At 39.8% G+C, this 15,396-nt stretch overlaps 1 protein-coding gene across 2 annotated transcripts in view; it reads right to left on the bottom strand.

Annotated features, from left to right (window-relative positions):
* LOC115182213 (zinc finger protein 239-like) overlaps positions 1–15,396 on the bottom strand; it is a 24,228-nt gene extending 8,832 nt beyond the window's left edge. The window contains exons 1-3 of one of the 2 annotated variants that reach the window (XM_029743837.1): positions 14,857–15,396; positions 4,496–5,315; positions 2,528–2,529 (exon numbers count right to left, since the gene is read on the bottom strand). In XM_029743837.1, the coding sequence (XP_029599697.1) occupies positions 4,531–5,315; positions 14,857–15,238 (1,167 nt within the window). In that variant the 5' untranslated portion in view covers positions 15,239–15,396 and the 3' untranslated portion in view covers positions 2,528–2,529; positions 4,496–4,530. Of the gene's footprint in view, positions 1–2,527; positions 2,530–4,396; positions 5,316–14,856 lie in introns of those variants that run through there. The other variant, XM_029743838.1, reaches the window with a different exon arrangement.

Raw genomic sequence — 15,396 nt, 5'->3', positions numbered from 1 at the left:
TCCACTTGTGGCTAACATAGTTAACAAAATATTAATGAGATTTTTCTTCAGAAAACATGTTGCACAATTTTTATTTATTTTTTACAATCAGAACCCAGTGTTTTCTCCAACATGGGGGAATAATACTGATGGGAACAGTCATCAGGTAGTGAATGTTGTTGTTCATTTCAACAACTTATCAACATTATCAGAACAACATCATCACATTAACCTTTAGCTTGAAGACTAAGAGTTCTATCCGGTATTTTATTAGAATCCCCATTAGCTGTTTCTAAAGCGGCAGCTACTCTTCCTGGGGTCCACATGACACATGACGCATAATACAGCACATTAATAGACAAGAACAGCTCAAGGACAGAAATACATAAAAAATAAATAAAAGGCACACGTAGCCTACATATCAATGCACACAAACTATCTAGGTCAAATAGGGGAGAGGCGTTGTTACATTTTACATTTTAGTCATTTAGCAGACGCTCTTATCCAGAGCGACTTACAGTAGTGAATGCATACATTTCAAAAAATATAATTTCATGCATTTTTCTGTTTGTACTGGCCCCCCGTGGGAATCGAACCCACAACCCTAGCATTGCAGACACCATGCTCTACCAACTGAGCCACAGGTGCCGCGAGGTGTTGCGTTATCTGTTTTTTGAAACCATGTTTGATGTTTGAGGAATATGAGATGGAAGGAAGTTCCATGCAATAAGGGCTCTATATAACACTGTACGTTTTCATGAATTTGTTCTGGATTTGGGGACTGTGAAAAGACCCCTGGTGGCATGTCTGGTGGGATAAGTGTGTGTGTCAGAGCTGTGTGTAAGTTGACACTGCAAACAATTTGGGATTTTCAACACATTAATGTTTCTTATTAAAAAGAAGTGATGCAGTCAGTCTCTCCTCAACTCTTAGCCAAGAGAGACTGGCATGCATAGAATTTATATCAGCCCTCTGATTACAATTAACAGCAAAACGTACCGCTCTGTTCTGGGCCAGCTGCAGCTTAACTAGGTCTTTCCTTGCAGTACTGGACAACACGACTGGACAATAATCAAGATTAGATAAAACTAGAGCCTGCAGAATTTGCTTTGTGGAGTGTGGTGTCAAAACAGCAGAGCATCTCTTTATGACGGACAGACCTATCCCCATCTTTACAACCATTGAATCTATATGTTTTGACCATGACAGTTTACAATCTAAGGTAACGCCATGTAATTTAGTCTCCTCAACTTGTTCAACAGCCACACCATTCATTACCAGATTCAGCTGAGGTCTAGCACTTAAGGAATGATTTGTACCAAATACAATGCTCTTAGTTTTATAGATGTTCAGGACCAGTTTATTACTGGCCTCCCATTCCAAAATAGACTGCAACTCTTTGTTAAGGGTTTCAGTGACTTCATTAGCTGTGGTTGCAGATGCGTATATGGTTGAATCATCAGCATACATGGACACGCAAGCTTTGTTTAATGCCAGTGGCAGGTCATTGATAAAAATAGAAAAGAGTAGAGGGCCTAGAGAGCTGCCCAGTGGTACACCACACTTTACATGTTTAACATTAGAGACACTTCAATTAAAGAAAACCCTTTGAGTTCTATTAGATAGATAGCTCTGAATCCACGATATGGCAGAGGTTGAAAAGCCATAGCACATATGTTTTTTCAACAACAGGTTATGGTCAATAATATCAAAGGCTGCACTGAAATCTAACAGTACAGCTCCCACAATCTTCTTATTGTCAATTTCTTTCAACCAATCATCAGTCATTTGCGTCAGTGCAGTACATGTTGAGTGCCCTTCTCTATAAGCATGCTGAAAGTCTTTTGTTAATTTGTTTACAGAGAAATAGCATTGTATTTGGTCAAACACAATTTTTCCAACAGTTAGCTAAGAACTGGCAGCATGCTGATAGGTCTGCTGTTAGAACCAATAAAGGCCGCTTTACCACTCTTGGGTAGCGGAATTACTTTGGCTTCCCTCCAGGCCTGAGGACAAAGACTTTCCTCTAGGCTCAGATTAAAAATATGACAGATAGGAGTCGCTATAGAGTCAGCTACCGTCCTCAGTCGCTTTCCATCTAAGTTGTCAATGCCAGGATGTTTGTCATTATTGATTGTTAACAAAAAAAAATCCACCTCTCCCAAACTAACTTTACAAAATTCAAACTTGCACTGCTTTTCTTTCATTATTAGTTTTTTTATGCATGAATATAATTACTCACTGTTTGTCATAGGCATTTCCTGCCTAAGGTTGCCCACTTTGCCAATGAAATAATCATTAAAATAATTGGCAACATCAAATGGTTTTGTGATGAATAAGCCATCTGATTCGACAAAAGACAGAGCTGAATTTGTTTTTCTGCCCATCATTTCATTTAAAGTTCTCCAAAGTTTTTTCCATCATTCTTTATATCATTGATCTTGGCTTCATAATACAGTTTATTCTTCTTTTTGTTGAGTTTAGTCACATAATTTCTCAATTTGCAGTAAGTAAGCCAGTCAGATGTGCAGCCAGACTTATTAGCCACTCCTTTTGCCCCATCTCTTTCAACCATACAGTTTTTCAATTCCTCATCAATCCATGGAGCCTTAACAGTTCTAACAGTCAGTTTCTTAACAGGTGCATGTTTATCAATAATTGGAAGAAGCAATTTCATAAATTCATCAAGTCCAGCGTGTGGATGCTCCTCATTAATCACATCAGACCAACAAATATTTGGAGAGTCACAGCAAAATCTTTTGTATGATCTCCTATACACTATTTTAGGCCCAGCTGTTGGAACTTTGGCTTTCCTGGATATAGCCACTATACTGTGATCACTGCATCCAGTGGGTACGGATATAGTGTAGAACAAAGTTCTACAGCATTAGTAAAAATGTGATTGATAGATGTGGATGAACCTTTCCCTGTAGTGTTTGTAAACACCCTGGTAGGTTGATTAATAACCTGAACCAGATTACAGGCACTGGTTACAGTAATAAGCTTCCTCATGAGCAAACAGCTTGATGAAAACCAGTCAATATTCAGGTCCCCAAGAACGTAGACCTCTCTGTTTACATCACATACACTATCAAGCATTTCACACATATTATTTAGATACTGACTGTTAGCACTTGGTGGCCTATAGCAATACCCCACAAGAAAAGGCTTTAGATGTGCCAAGTGAACCTGCAACCACAACACTTCAATAACACTTGATATAAGATATTCTCTAAGCATTACAGGGATATGGCTCTGAATATATACAGCAACACCTCCACCATAAGCATTTATGTCTCTTCTATAAATGTTATATCATTGTACTGCTACTGATCTATCATCAAATTAATGATCTAAGTGAGTCTCAGAAATGTCTAATATATGAATGTTATCTGATGTTAGCAAGTTATTCATTTCATGAACCTTATTTTTAAGGCTACATATATTAATATGGGCTATTTTCAGCCCTTTCCTGGGTAGCTTATCAGAGATAGACATAATATTGAAAAGAGCAGACAAAGCAAGGGGGAAAAATACATTCAGCAGTCCATTAATCAATTGCTGTGTGTGTGCTGCGGGGTTGAAGCTACAATCAATCCGCATCGCGGAAGTTCAGCTTTGCAGCGTTATTGAAATTTAAAGGCAATGTTACCGCTTTAGTGGAGACTGCATTCAAGGTAAACCCCGCATATGTCGGCTCAATCCGAAATTACCTTAAACACTTCAGCTGTACAGACTGAATAGAGTCCTAGTACACAAATTAATGAAATGAAACAAATGAAACCAAGACTAAATTCATGAGGTTAGAGTCCAGAAATACACTGAGTCCATAGTTGCGAACATAAGCAACCGTTTAAATGTAAAACAATTTTTCCGGCACAAAATGAATATCAGCCAACTAAAATGGTTGATTTAATTGCACATGACATAACACTAAATTGTAGCTGGTCTCATCAGATAAATGCCCCAATTGCTAACCTCACCTGGAACAAATCATTAATCAGCATATCTAAGACTTAACATTAGACTTCATATCCACCAACAAATGTAATTTCTTAAAATAAACCTACAAATTCAAGGTTTACTTTTGTTCCATTGGTCTGTAACAAAAATGTTGTGTTCGAATATTAAATTGATGCTTCCTTGACTAGACTACTAGTGACTACTAACATTAGACAACATTGTCATGTTTTTGCATAAACAGTATGACAAAATGTTTTTGTTTTTGTTTGACATACATCCATGATGAGGTCCTTTCAACATGTACAATTCAGCGTTCTGTCAACTGCAAGTAAATCAATGATTTTAATTGGCTGATACCCATTTTGTGCTGGATAACGTGTTTACATTTAAAACGGTTGCTTATGGAGCCATAAAAAATAAAAAATAAATGAATTGTAATCTGATTTTAGACATGTTCATGTCTTCAGAGGAAAAAAGAAACAAAACCTATTTTTTATTAAGATTTCAAATAAACAATATGATTTAATGTGACATAAAACAACAGTCAAAAAACTGTCCGGAGAAAATGTCTTTCCACAATTAGGTTCCCTAACTAAAACTCTTTCCAAACTGTGAGCTTATCCTCCCCTGTGTGTGTATGTTCTCATGCCTTTTCAGGTTCCCTAGCTTGGCAAAACTCTTTCCACACTGGCAACAATGGTAAGGTTTCTCTTTAGAGTGTATTATCTTATGTATGTTCAGGCTATCTAAGTCAGTAAAACTCTTTCCACACTGGGAGCAGTGGTAAGGCTTTTCTTCTGTGTGTGTCCTCTCGTGCATTTTAAGGTCTGTTGATCTTGAAAATATCTTTCCACACTGGGAGCAGTGGTAAGGCTTTTCTCCCGTGTGTTTCCTCTCATGCTCTTTCAGGTTCCCTAACTTGGTAAAATCTTTTCCACACACGGAGCAATGGTAAGGTTTCTCTCCTGTGTGAGTCCTCTCATGCTCCTTCAGATTATCGGACAACCTAAAGTTCTTTCCACAATGGGAACAAGGGTAAGGCTTCTCTCCAGAGTGTATTCTCTTATGTTTGTTCAGGTTCCCTAACTGGGTAAAACTATTTCCACACTGAGAGCAGTGATAAGGCTTTTCTCCTAAGTGTATTCCTTTATGCCTTTTCAGGCTCACTAACTGGGTATAACTTTTTCCACACTGGGAGCATTGGAAGGGCTTTTCTCCTGTGTGTGTTCTATCATGCTCTTTCAGCTTCCATAACCACTTAAAACTCTTATTACACTGGGAGCAGTGGTGTTGTCTCACTGGTTTGGGCATCTCTGGGTATGGTTTCCCTGAAGAAGTCTTCACACTGTCAGAGTGAGAGTCTGGTCTTTCTCCTGCCAAAGACAAACAGAGCATTTAGTTAAACAAAGAGACCTGAATGAAAACTTCACATGATAAATCAGGTTTAATCTAGACGAGATTGCTCATTATAAAACAGTACATTTAGATCCTGGATACCGATTGGTTGATAGCAGTTAGTTATTCATGATAATCCCTGCATAATGCCTGTTAACAGTTCCATTTGAATTACTTCTACTAGTCAAGGTTCCTCAGAGGAGGACCATCCTCAGTGAATTTCAGAAAAATAAATATTAGAAAAGTTATCCTTTTTAGATAAAACTATAATAAATATATTCACGTCACCAAATAAATTATTAAAACACACTGTTTTGCAATGAAGGTCTACAGTAGTCTCAGCAGCACTCTGTAGAGTAGCACCATGGTGTAGCCGGAGGACAGTTAGCTTCCGTCCTCCTCTGGGTACATCGACTTCAATACAAAACCTAGGAGGCTTGTGATTCTCACCCCCGTCCATGAACTGACATTGTGTCCACCCAGTCAAAGGATCAGAGAATGAATCTAGTACGGAAAGCAAAAGCTACAGCTAGCTAGCACTGCAGTGCATAACATGTTGAGATTCTCTCTGAGTCAAAGACAATAGTTTAACAGTTTTTAACAAATTAATTTCTTCAAAACTGAAGGAGAATCAAGAGCGAGAAAGCTATATTTGGTTGTATTTTTTTTTTCACTGTCACTTCCCTAGCTAGCGAATGCAACTAGCTATGTTTAGCCTACTCAAACACCTGGCTCAAACAGAGAGGGATGCTTTGTTAGCTGGCTTGCTGGCTATCCAACACTGCGACTTTTCCAAGTCAAGGTAAGCTTTTGGTTGGATTAATTTATTGCCACCGGGGCCCGCCGGTGTAACTGCTAAACTGCTTGCTGACTGTACACTGTACTGAATGATTGTAGTGGATTTACTAACGCGTTAGTAGCTATGTTGACAACGATGTAGGCTGTGTAGCAGTTAACAGTAATAATATAAAGGTTTGGCTTAGAAACATTTTTTTCCCGCCTGGTCATAGACAGCTGATGTGTTGTGCACTGAAGTCCACAAGTGAAGGGAAAAGGTTAGAGGAGATGCAGAAGAAGGAATTATACAACTATCATGCTGTTTGTATGTGGCTGCTATGAAAGTGATCATGCTGTTTGTATGTGGCAGCTATGAAAGTGATCATGGTGTTTGTGTGTGGCAGCTATGAAAGTGATCATGCTGTTTGTGTGTGGCAGCTATGAAAGTGATCATGCTGTTTGTGTGTGGCAGCTATGAAAGTGGTCATGCTGTTTGTATGTGGCAGCTATGAAAGTGATCATGCTGTTTGTATGTGGCAGCTATGAAAGTGATCATGCTGTTTGTATGTGGCAGCTATGAAAGTAATCATGCTGTTTGTATGTGGCAGCTATGAAAGTGATCATGCTGTTTGTATGTGGCAGCTATGAAAGTGATCATGCTGTTTGTATGTGGCAACTACGAAAGTGATCATGCTGTTTGTATGTGGCAGCTATGAAAATGATCATGCTGTTTGTATGTCGCAGCTACGAAAATTATCATGCTGTTTGTATGTGGCTGCTATGAAAGTGAACTCTGTTTGCGGTGATCAGGGGTGTATTCATTCCACCAATTCTGTTGAAAAACATTTCTTAAACAGAATGAAAACGGGGATAAACATGCCTGAATGTGTTCAATAGAAACTCTTGTTTGCAACTGTTGGACTAATGATTACACCCTAGATCAGCTAGATGCAGGCAAGATTGTGCAAGGCGGTATTGAATGTGTCACTGTCTGTTACCTTGATTACTAAAATTGATCTCAAACGGTGTGCACCTACGTTGTAAACTTTCATTCATAGACTAGGTTGTAGCAACCTCGTGATGGGTAAAGGGAAAATTAGAGTATCATGTAGTAGCCTAAACCTATCTATGTTACAATGAACTGGGTGAATGGAATATGAATGACAGTCATCCAATATGCTTTAATAGAAATAAGGCCATGCTCATGAAAACAATTATTAAAATGGCCACTGATCCCTATGCATACACTGTCCCACAGCCCAGCCAGGCAATTCATCAACTAATCTCCACTGTCCCACAGCCCAGCCAGGCAATTCATCAACTAATCTCCACTGGAAAAAAGCATCTAGACATTATTACCACGTTTTCTAGTCTAGAATTTGGTTTGCAACAAAGGGGATTTGTATAAACCTTGCTCAGACCTCTAAAATTTTGGTGATTTATTATTGAATATAAATGTATGAAAAATGTTTATAATCTCCTTTACCTGCTAGAATGTCACCTAGTGGACAATTGTTGGTTTGCTACTAGAATGGTACATAGGGGGTTAAGTTAAGATGGGGCTAGAGTGGTACATAGGGGGTTAAGATGGGGCTAGAATGATACATAAGGAGTTAAGATGGGGCTAGAGTGATACATAAGGGGTTAAGATGGGGTTAGAAGTGGAGCGGGTTGAGAGTTTCAAGTTCCTTGGTGTCCACATCACCAACAAATGATCATGGTCCAAACACACCAAGAAGGTTGTGAAGAGGGCATGACAACACCTTTTCCTCCTTCAGGAGACTGAAAAGATTTGGCATGGGTCCCCAGACCCTCAAAAAGTTTGACAGTTGCACCATCGAGAGCATCCTGAACTGGTTGCATCACCGCCTGGTAAGGCAACTGCTCGGCATCCAACCGTAAGGCGCTACAGAGGGTAGTGCGTGCAGCCCAGTACATCACTGGGGCCAAGCTTCCTGACATCCAGGACCTATATACTAGGCGGTGTCAGAGGAAGGCCCAAAAAATTGTCAAAGACTCCAGTCACCCAAGTCATAGACTGTTCTCTCTGCTACCGCACGGCAAGTGGTACCGGAGCGCCAAGTCTAGGTCCAAAAGGCTCCTTAACAGCTTCTACCCCCAAGCCACAAGACTGCTGAACAATTAATTCAAATGGCCACCGGACTATTTACATTGACACCCCCCTTTGTTTTTACACTGCTGCTACTCTCTGTTTATTATCTATGCATAGTCACTGTACCCCTACCTACATGTACACTGCTGTTACTGTCTGTTTATTATCTATGCATAGTCACTGTACCCATACCTACATGTACATTTTTTTTTTGTATTGCTTGTAACTGTTTTGGGTAATGCAAGTTCTTGTGCTGTTAGGGGAGTAACCTATGTGTAAATGTAATCTGTTGCTGTATTGTTTTTGTGTTATCTGTGATCATTTTGTTTGTCTTGTTTAGTTTTTTAATCATTGTACCTAAACTGTATGTGTAAACATGTATACGCAGGGCCCAGCTGTAAAAGAGACCTTGGTCTCAGTCTGTGTTCCTTGTTGAAATAAAGGTATAATAAAACAATAATAATACAAATTGCCTCGACTAACCTGTACCCCCGCACATTGACTCAGTACTGGTACCCCCTGTATATAGCCTCATTACTAACCTGTACCCCCGCACATTGACTCAGTACTGGTACCCCCTGTATATAGCCTCATTACTAACCTGTACCCCCACACATTGACTCAGTACCGGTACCCCCTGTATATAGCCTCATTACTAACCTGTACCCCTGCACATTGACTCAGTACTGGTACCCCCTGTATATAGCCTCATTACTAACCTGTACCCCCGCACATTGACTCAGTACTGGTACCCCCTGTATATAGCCTCATTACTAACCTCTACCCCCGCACATTGACTCAGTACTGGTACCCCCTGTATATAGCCTCATTACTAACCTGTACCCCCGCACATTGACTCAGTACTGGTACCCCCTGTATATAGCCTCATTACTAACCTGTACCCCTGCACATTGACTCAGTACCGGTACCCCCTGTATATAGCCTCATTACTAACCTCTACCCCCGCACATTGACTCAGTACCGGTACCCCCTGTATATAGCCTCATTACTAACCTGTACCCCCGCACATTGACTCAGTACCGGTACCCCCTGTATATAGCCTCATTACTAACCTGTACCCCCGCACATTGACTCAGTACTGGTACCCCCTGTATATAGCCTCATTACTAACCTCTACCCCCGCACATTGACTCAGCACTGGTACCCCCTGTATATAACCTCATTACTAACCTGTACCCCCGCACATTGACTCAGTACTGGTACCCCCTGTATATAGCCTCATTACTAACCTCTACCCCCGCACATTGACTCAGTACTGGTACCCCTTGTATATAGCCTCATTACTAACCTGTACCCCCGCACATTGACTCAGTACTGGTACCCCTTGTATATAGCCTTGTTATTGTCAATTTATTGTGTTACTTAAAAAAATATATTGTTTTACTTTAGTTTAATTAGTAAATATTTTCTTAACTCTATTTCTTGAACTGCATTGTTGGTTAGGCGTTGGTTAAGCGATTGTAAGTAAGCATTTCACGGTTCAATACCTGTTGGATTTGGCGAATGTGACAAATAAAATTTGATTAGAAACCGTGATTTACACCATTATATTTACACCTTTTCATTTGTGAATTTATACCTTTGGATTTACCATTTATTTCACCCCCCATAATTTTTGTGTTTTTACTATCAACATCAATTACAACCTGTTTTACCATCAACATCAATTACAACCTGTTTTACCATCAATATCAATTACAACCTGTTTTACCATCAATATCAATTACAACCTGTTTTACCATCAATTACAACCTGTTTTACCATCAATATCAATTACAACCTGTTTTACCATCAACATCAATTACAACCTGTTTTACCATCAATATCAATTACAACCTGTTTTACCATCATTATCAACTGGGACCGGTCTGTGTTTACCATCATTATCAACTGGGACCGGTCTGTGTTTACCATCATTACCAACTGGAACCGGTCTGTGTTTACCATCATTATCAACTGGGATCGGTCTGTGTTTACCATCATTATCAACTGGAACCGGTCTGTGTTTACCATCATTATCAACTGGAACCGGTCTGTGTTTACCATCATTATCAACTGGGACCGGTCTGTGTTTACCATCATTATCAACTGGGATCGGTCTGTGTTTACCATCATTATCAACTGGAACCGGTCTGTGTTTACCATCATTATCAACTGGAACCGGTCTGTGTTTACCATCATTATCAACTGGGACCGGTCTGTGTTTACCATCATTATCAACTGGAACCGGTCTGTGTTTACCATCATTATCAACTGGGACCGGTCTGTGTTTACCATCATTATCAACTGGAACCGGTCTGTGTTTACCATCATTACCAACTGGGACCGGTCTGTGTTTACCATCATTATCAACTGGAACCGGTCTGTGTTTACCATCATTATCAACTGGGATCGGTCTGTGTTTACCATCATTATCAACTGGAACCGGTCTGTGTTTACCATCATTATCAACTGGAACCGGTCTGTGTTTACCATCATTATCAACTGGAACCGGTCTGTGTTTACCATCATTATCAACTGGGACCGGTCTGTGTTTACCATCATTATCAACTGGAACCGGTCTGTGTTTACCATCATTATCAACTGGGACCGGTCTGTGTTTACCATCATTATCAACTGGAACCGGTCTGTGTTTACCATCATTACCAACTGGGACCGGTCTGTGTTTACCATCATTATCAACTGGAACCGGTCTGTGTTTACCATCATTATCAACTGGGATCGGTCTGTGTTTACCATCATTATCAACTGGAACCGGTCTGTGTTTACCATCATTATCAACTGGAACCGGTCTGTGTTTACCATCATTATCAACTGGGACCGGTCTGTGTTTACCATCATTATCATCTGGGACCGGTCTATGTTTACCTGGACAAATTGTTTTCTTTACCATTCCACAACAAAATAACTGTGTGACAAACCCTTAAGTATAATAAATGTGATTTTGTTCAACCAATAAAATATATCTTAGGCCTTTTCTTGGACACATGGAGACGTGTTAAAACATCCTTGTAAAGGTCTAAAGGAAGAGGCTAATTAGAATATTGGGACGTTGTTTGAAGCCACTACAGAAACAATGTTGACATTTTGAAACGTGATCTCTGCCCTGCCATAGGGAACGAACGTGATCTCTGCCCTGCCATAGGGAACGAATGTGATCTCTGCCCTGCCATAGGGAACGAATGTGATCTCTGCCCTGCCATAGGGAACGAATGTGATCTCTGCCCTGCCATAGGGAACGAATGTAATCTCTGCCCTGCCATAGGGAATGAACGTGACCGGATGAGACAAACTTTTCTAAACCAGCCTGGTGAAATCAAGCATCAGCACTATTAGGAATATATTATTATTTTATACAAAGAAATAACAACAGAAAAACAGGTCAAACAAACGAAAATAAATCTATACTGAATAAAAATATAAACGCAACATGCAACAATTCCAAAGATTTGTCTGAGTTCCAGTTCAAATAAGGAAATCAGTCAAATGAAATAAATGCATTAGGCCCTAATCTATGGATTTCACATGACTGGGAATACAGATATGCATCTGTTGTTCACAGATACCTATAAAAAACAAGTTATGGGCGTGGATCAGAAAACCAGTCAGTATCTGGTGTGACCACCATTTGCCTCATGCAGCGCGACACATCTCCTTCACATAGAGTTGATCAGGCTGTTGATTGTGGCCTGTGGAAGGTTGTCCCAATCCTCTTCAATGGCTGTTCAATGTTGGTGGATATTGGCAGGAACTGGAACATGCTGTTGTACATGTTGATCCAGAGCATCCAAAACATACTCAATGGGTGACATGTCTGGTCAGTATGCAGGCCATGGAAGAACTGGGACCTCTTCAACTTCCAGGAATTGGTGGCCACTCTGTTCACAATGTTGACATCAGCAAATTGCTCGCCCACACAACACCATATATGTGGTTTGCGGTTGTGAGGCTGGTTGGACGTACTGCCAAATTCTCTAAAATTACATTGGAGGCGGCTTATGGTAGAGAAATGAACATTCAATTCTCTAACAACAGCTCTGGTGCACATTCCTGCAGTCAGCATGCCCATTGCACGCTCCTTCAAAAGTTGAGATGCCTGTGGCATTGTATTGTTTGACAAAACTGCACATTTTAGAGAGTGTCCTTTTATTGTCCCCAGCACAAAGTGCACCTGTGTAATGATCATGCTGTTTAATCAGCTTCTTGATATGCCACACCTGTCAGGTGGATGGATTCTCTTGGCAATGGAGAAATGCTCACTATCATGGATTTAAACAAATTTGTGCACCAAATTTTTTGAGAAATAAGCTTTTTCTGCATATGGAAAATGTATGGGATCATTATCTCAGCTCATGAAACATGGGACCAACACTTTACATGTTGTGTTCATATTTTTGTTCAGTGTAACATTCAGCAAAAAAGAGCTTGCGTCCCTCTTCGAATAGTCTATTGGTATAAGAAATGGCAAAAAAAAAAAACAGATGTCCAGCTGTTTTAGTCTAGCTAGGAGCGTTTTTTAAGGAGAGGCCAGCGAGCACTGGTGTTGCGTATTGTACAAGAGACAGAGGCTAGAAGCTTAATTATGCATTACCCATCATATTTAGCTAATTAATAAGGCTAATACTGCACTGAATTTATTACCTGGAAGAGGTAGGCTAGGAATTATTCAGACCCCTTCCCCTTTTCCTCATTTTGTTACGTTACAGCCTTACTCTAGAATTTATTAAATACATTTTTCTCCTTAATCAATCTATATACAATACCCCATAATAACAAAGTAAAAACAGGTTTTTCAAATTTTGGGGGAGAAAAAAAACAGAAATACAGTATTCGGACCCTTTGACATGAGACTCAAAATTGAGCTCAGGTGCATCCTGTTTCTATTGATCATCCTTGAGATGTTTCTACAACTTGATTGGAGTCCACCTTTGGAAAATTCAATTGATTGGACATGATTTTGAAAGGAACACAGTTGTCTATATAAGGTCCACAGTTGACAGTGCGTGTCAGAGCAAAAACCAAGACATGCCGTCAAAGGAATTGTCCATAGAGCTCCGAGACAGGAATGTGTTGAGCCACAGATCTGGGGAAGGGTACCAAATTTCTGCAGCATTGAAGGTTCCCAAGAACACAGTGACCACCTCCATTCTTAAATGGAAGACGTTTGGAACCACCAAGTCTCTTCCTAGATCTAGCTGCCCGGTCAAACTGAATAATCGGGAGAGAAGGGCCTCGAGTTACATGTTAAAATAGGCTTATTCTGAGAAATGTAAACCATTTACCTTTGTTACAAAAGTGTTCGTGTTTGACAGTGTTATTGTGTCATAATTTCCAACATTGTGAATGTTGGTGTGATTAGACTATATCCTCTGGTATAAATAAAAACATGTTAATATTTGTCATTTTTCCTAAAAGATTTCAACCCCTGGATTATTGTGATTAACACTCTAACAGGCCTGGATTATTGTGATTAACACTAACAGGCCTGGATTATTGGGATTAACACTCTAACAGGCCTGGATTATTGTGATTAATACTAACAGGCCTGGATTATTGTGATTAACTCTAACAGGCCTGGATTATTGTGATTAACACTCTAACAGGCCTGGATTATTGTGATTAACACTCTAACAGGCCTGGATTATTGTGATTAACACTAACAGGCCTGGATTATTGTGATTAACACTCTAACAGGCCTGGATTATTGTGATTAACACTCTAACAGGCCTGGATTATTGTGATTAACACTAACAGGCCTGGATTATTGTGATTAACACTCTAACAGGCCTGGATTATTGTGATTAACACTCTAACAGGCCTGGATTATTGTGATTAACACTAACAGGCCTGGATTATTGTGATTAACACTAACAGGCCTGGATTATTGTGATTAACACTCTAACAGGCCTGGATTATTGTGATTAACACTCTAACAGGCCTGGATTATTGTGATTAACACTCTAACAGGCCTGGATTATTGTGATTAACACTCTAACAGGCCTGGATTATTGTGATTAACACTCTAACAGGCCTGGATTATTGGGATTAACACTCTAACAGGCCTGGATTATTGTGATTAACACTCTAACAGGCCTGGATTATTGTGATTAACACTCTAACAGGCCTGGATTATTGTGATTAACACTCTAACAGGCCTGGATTATTGTGATTAACAATCTAACAGGCCTGGATTATTGTGATTAACACTAACAGGCCTGGATTATTGTGATTAACACTCTAACAGGCTTTAGTTTGTGTTCCAATAATCCACAGGTTCTCGTGCTTTATTTTTTAAATAACCCGGTCAGTTAATTTTAAATACACTTCATCCAGATCAAAATGATCCTGGTCCTGAGTTGATTTTTGCTTTTATGTGATCAAAGCACTACAGAAAGAGATATTCAGATGTTTACAAATGTAGTGAAAATTATATTTTGAAGCATTTGATCCATAAACGTTTTGTTGGCCGCCCCCCCACTCTTTGTAGCTTTCACAATTCCTACAGTACAGAACTATTAAAGTGTAGAACTTCAGTAGAATGCCCCTTTAAAACCACACATCGGTTCAACAACTGCAGAGTTTGTACCCCTGTTTAAGATATTACTCACTGTTGTTAATCAGATCTCCTGTCTCCTCCTCTTCTTCCAATGTGACAGTGATCTCTCCCACTTCCTTCATTCCAAAAATGTCTTCCTCTTCTTTCACTGTGACAGTCACCTCCTCTTTCTCTTCCTCCTCTTCTTTTACTGTAACATCCTCCTCCTCTTTCACTCTGAACGCGTCTTCATCTTCTGCCAATTTAACTTGTTTCACTGTAACAGCCTCAATCTCGGCTTCTTTCTTAATTGTGACATCCTCTTCTTCCTTCTCCTCTTTCACGACAACGTTCAGCCCCAGAGCTTCTTTCTCCGTCCAGCAGATCCCCTCTTCAGAAGGGGAGTCGTTTAGTGAGCTCATGGTTGGGATGTTAGCTTGATAGCTAGTTAGCATTAGTGACTAGACTAGCACTACTGCTAATTTACCCAGCTAGCTAGCTGACTAACAACAACGTAAATATCAAATTAAATGGTGTAACTAGCTAGTAGATACGACAAGTGTGTTTAAAACACAGTGGCTAATATACAACGAACGCATTTAAAGAGCTGAAA

Source organism: Salmo trutta, unplaced genomic scaffold, assembly GCF_901001165.1.
Source record: "Salmo trutta unplaced genomic scaffold, fSalTru1.1, whole genome shotgun sequence".
Classification (NCBI taxonomy): Eukaryota; Metazoa; Chordata; class Actinopteri; order Salmoniformes; family Salmonidae; genus Salmo; species Salmo trutta.
The sequence above is the reverse complement of the archived record's forward strand: the minus strand, read 5'-3'. Positions and strand labels throughout refer to the sequence as shown.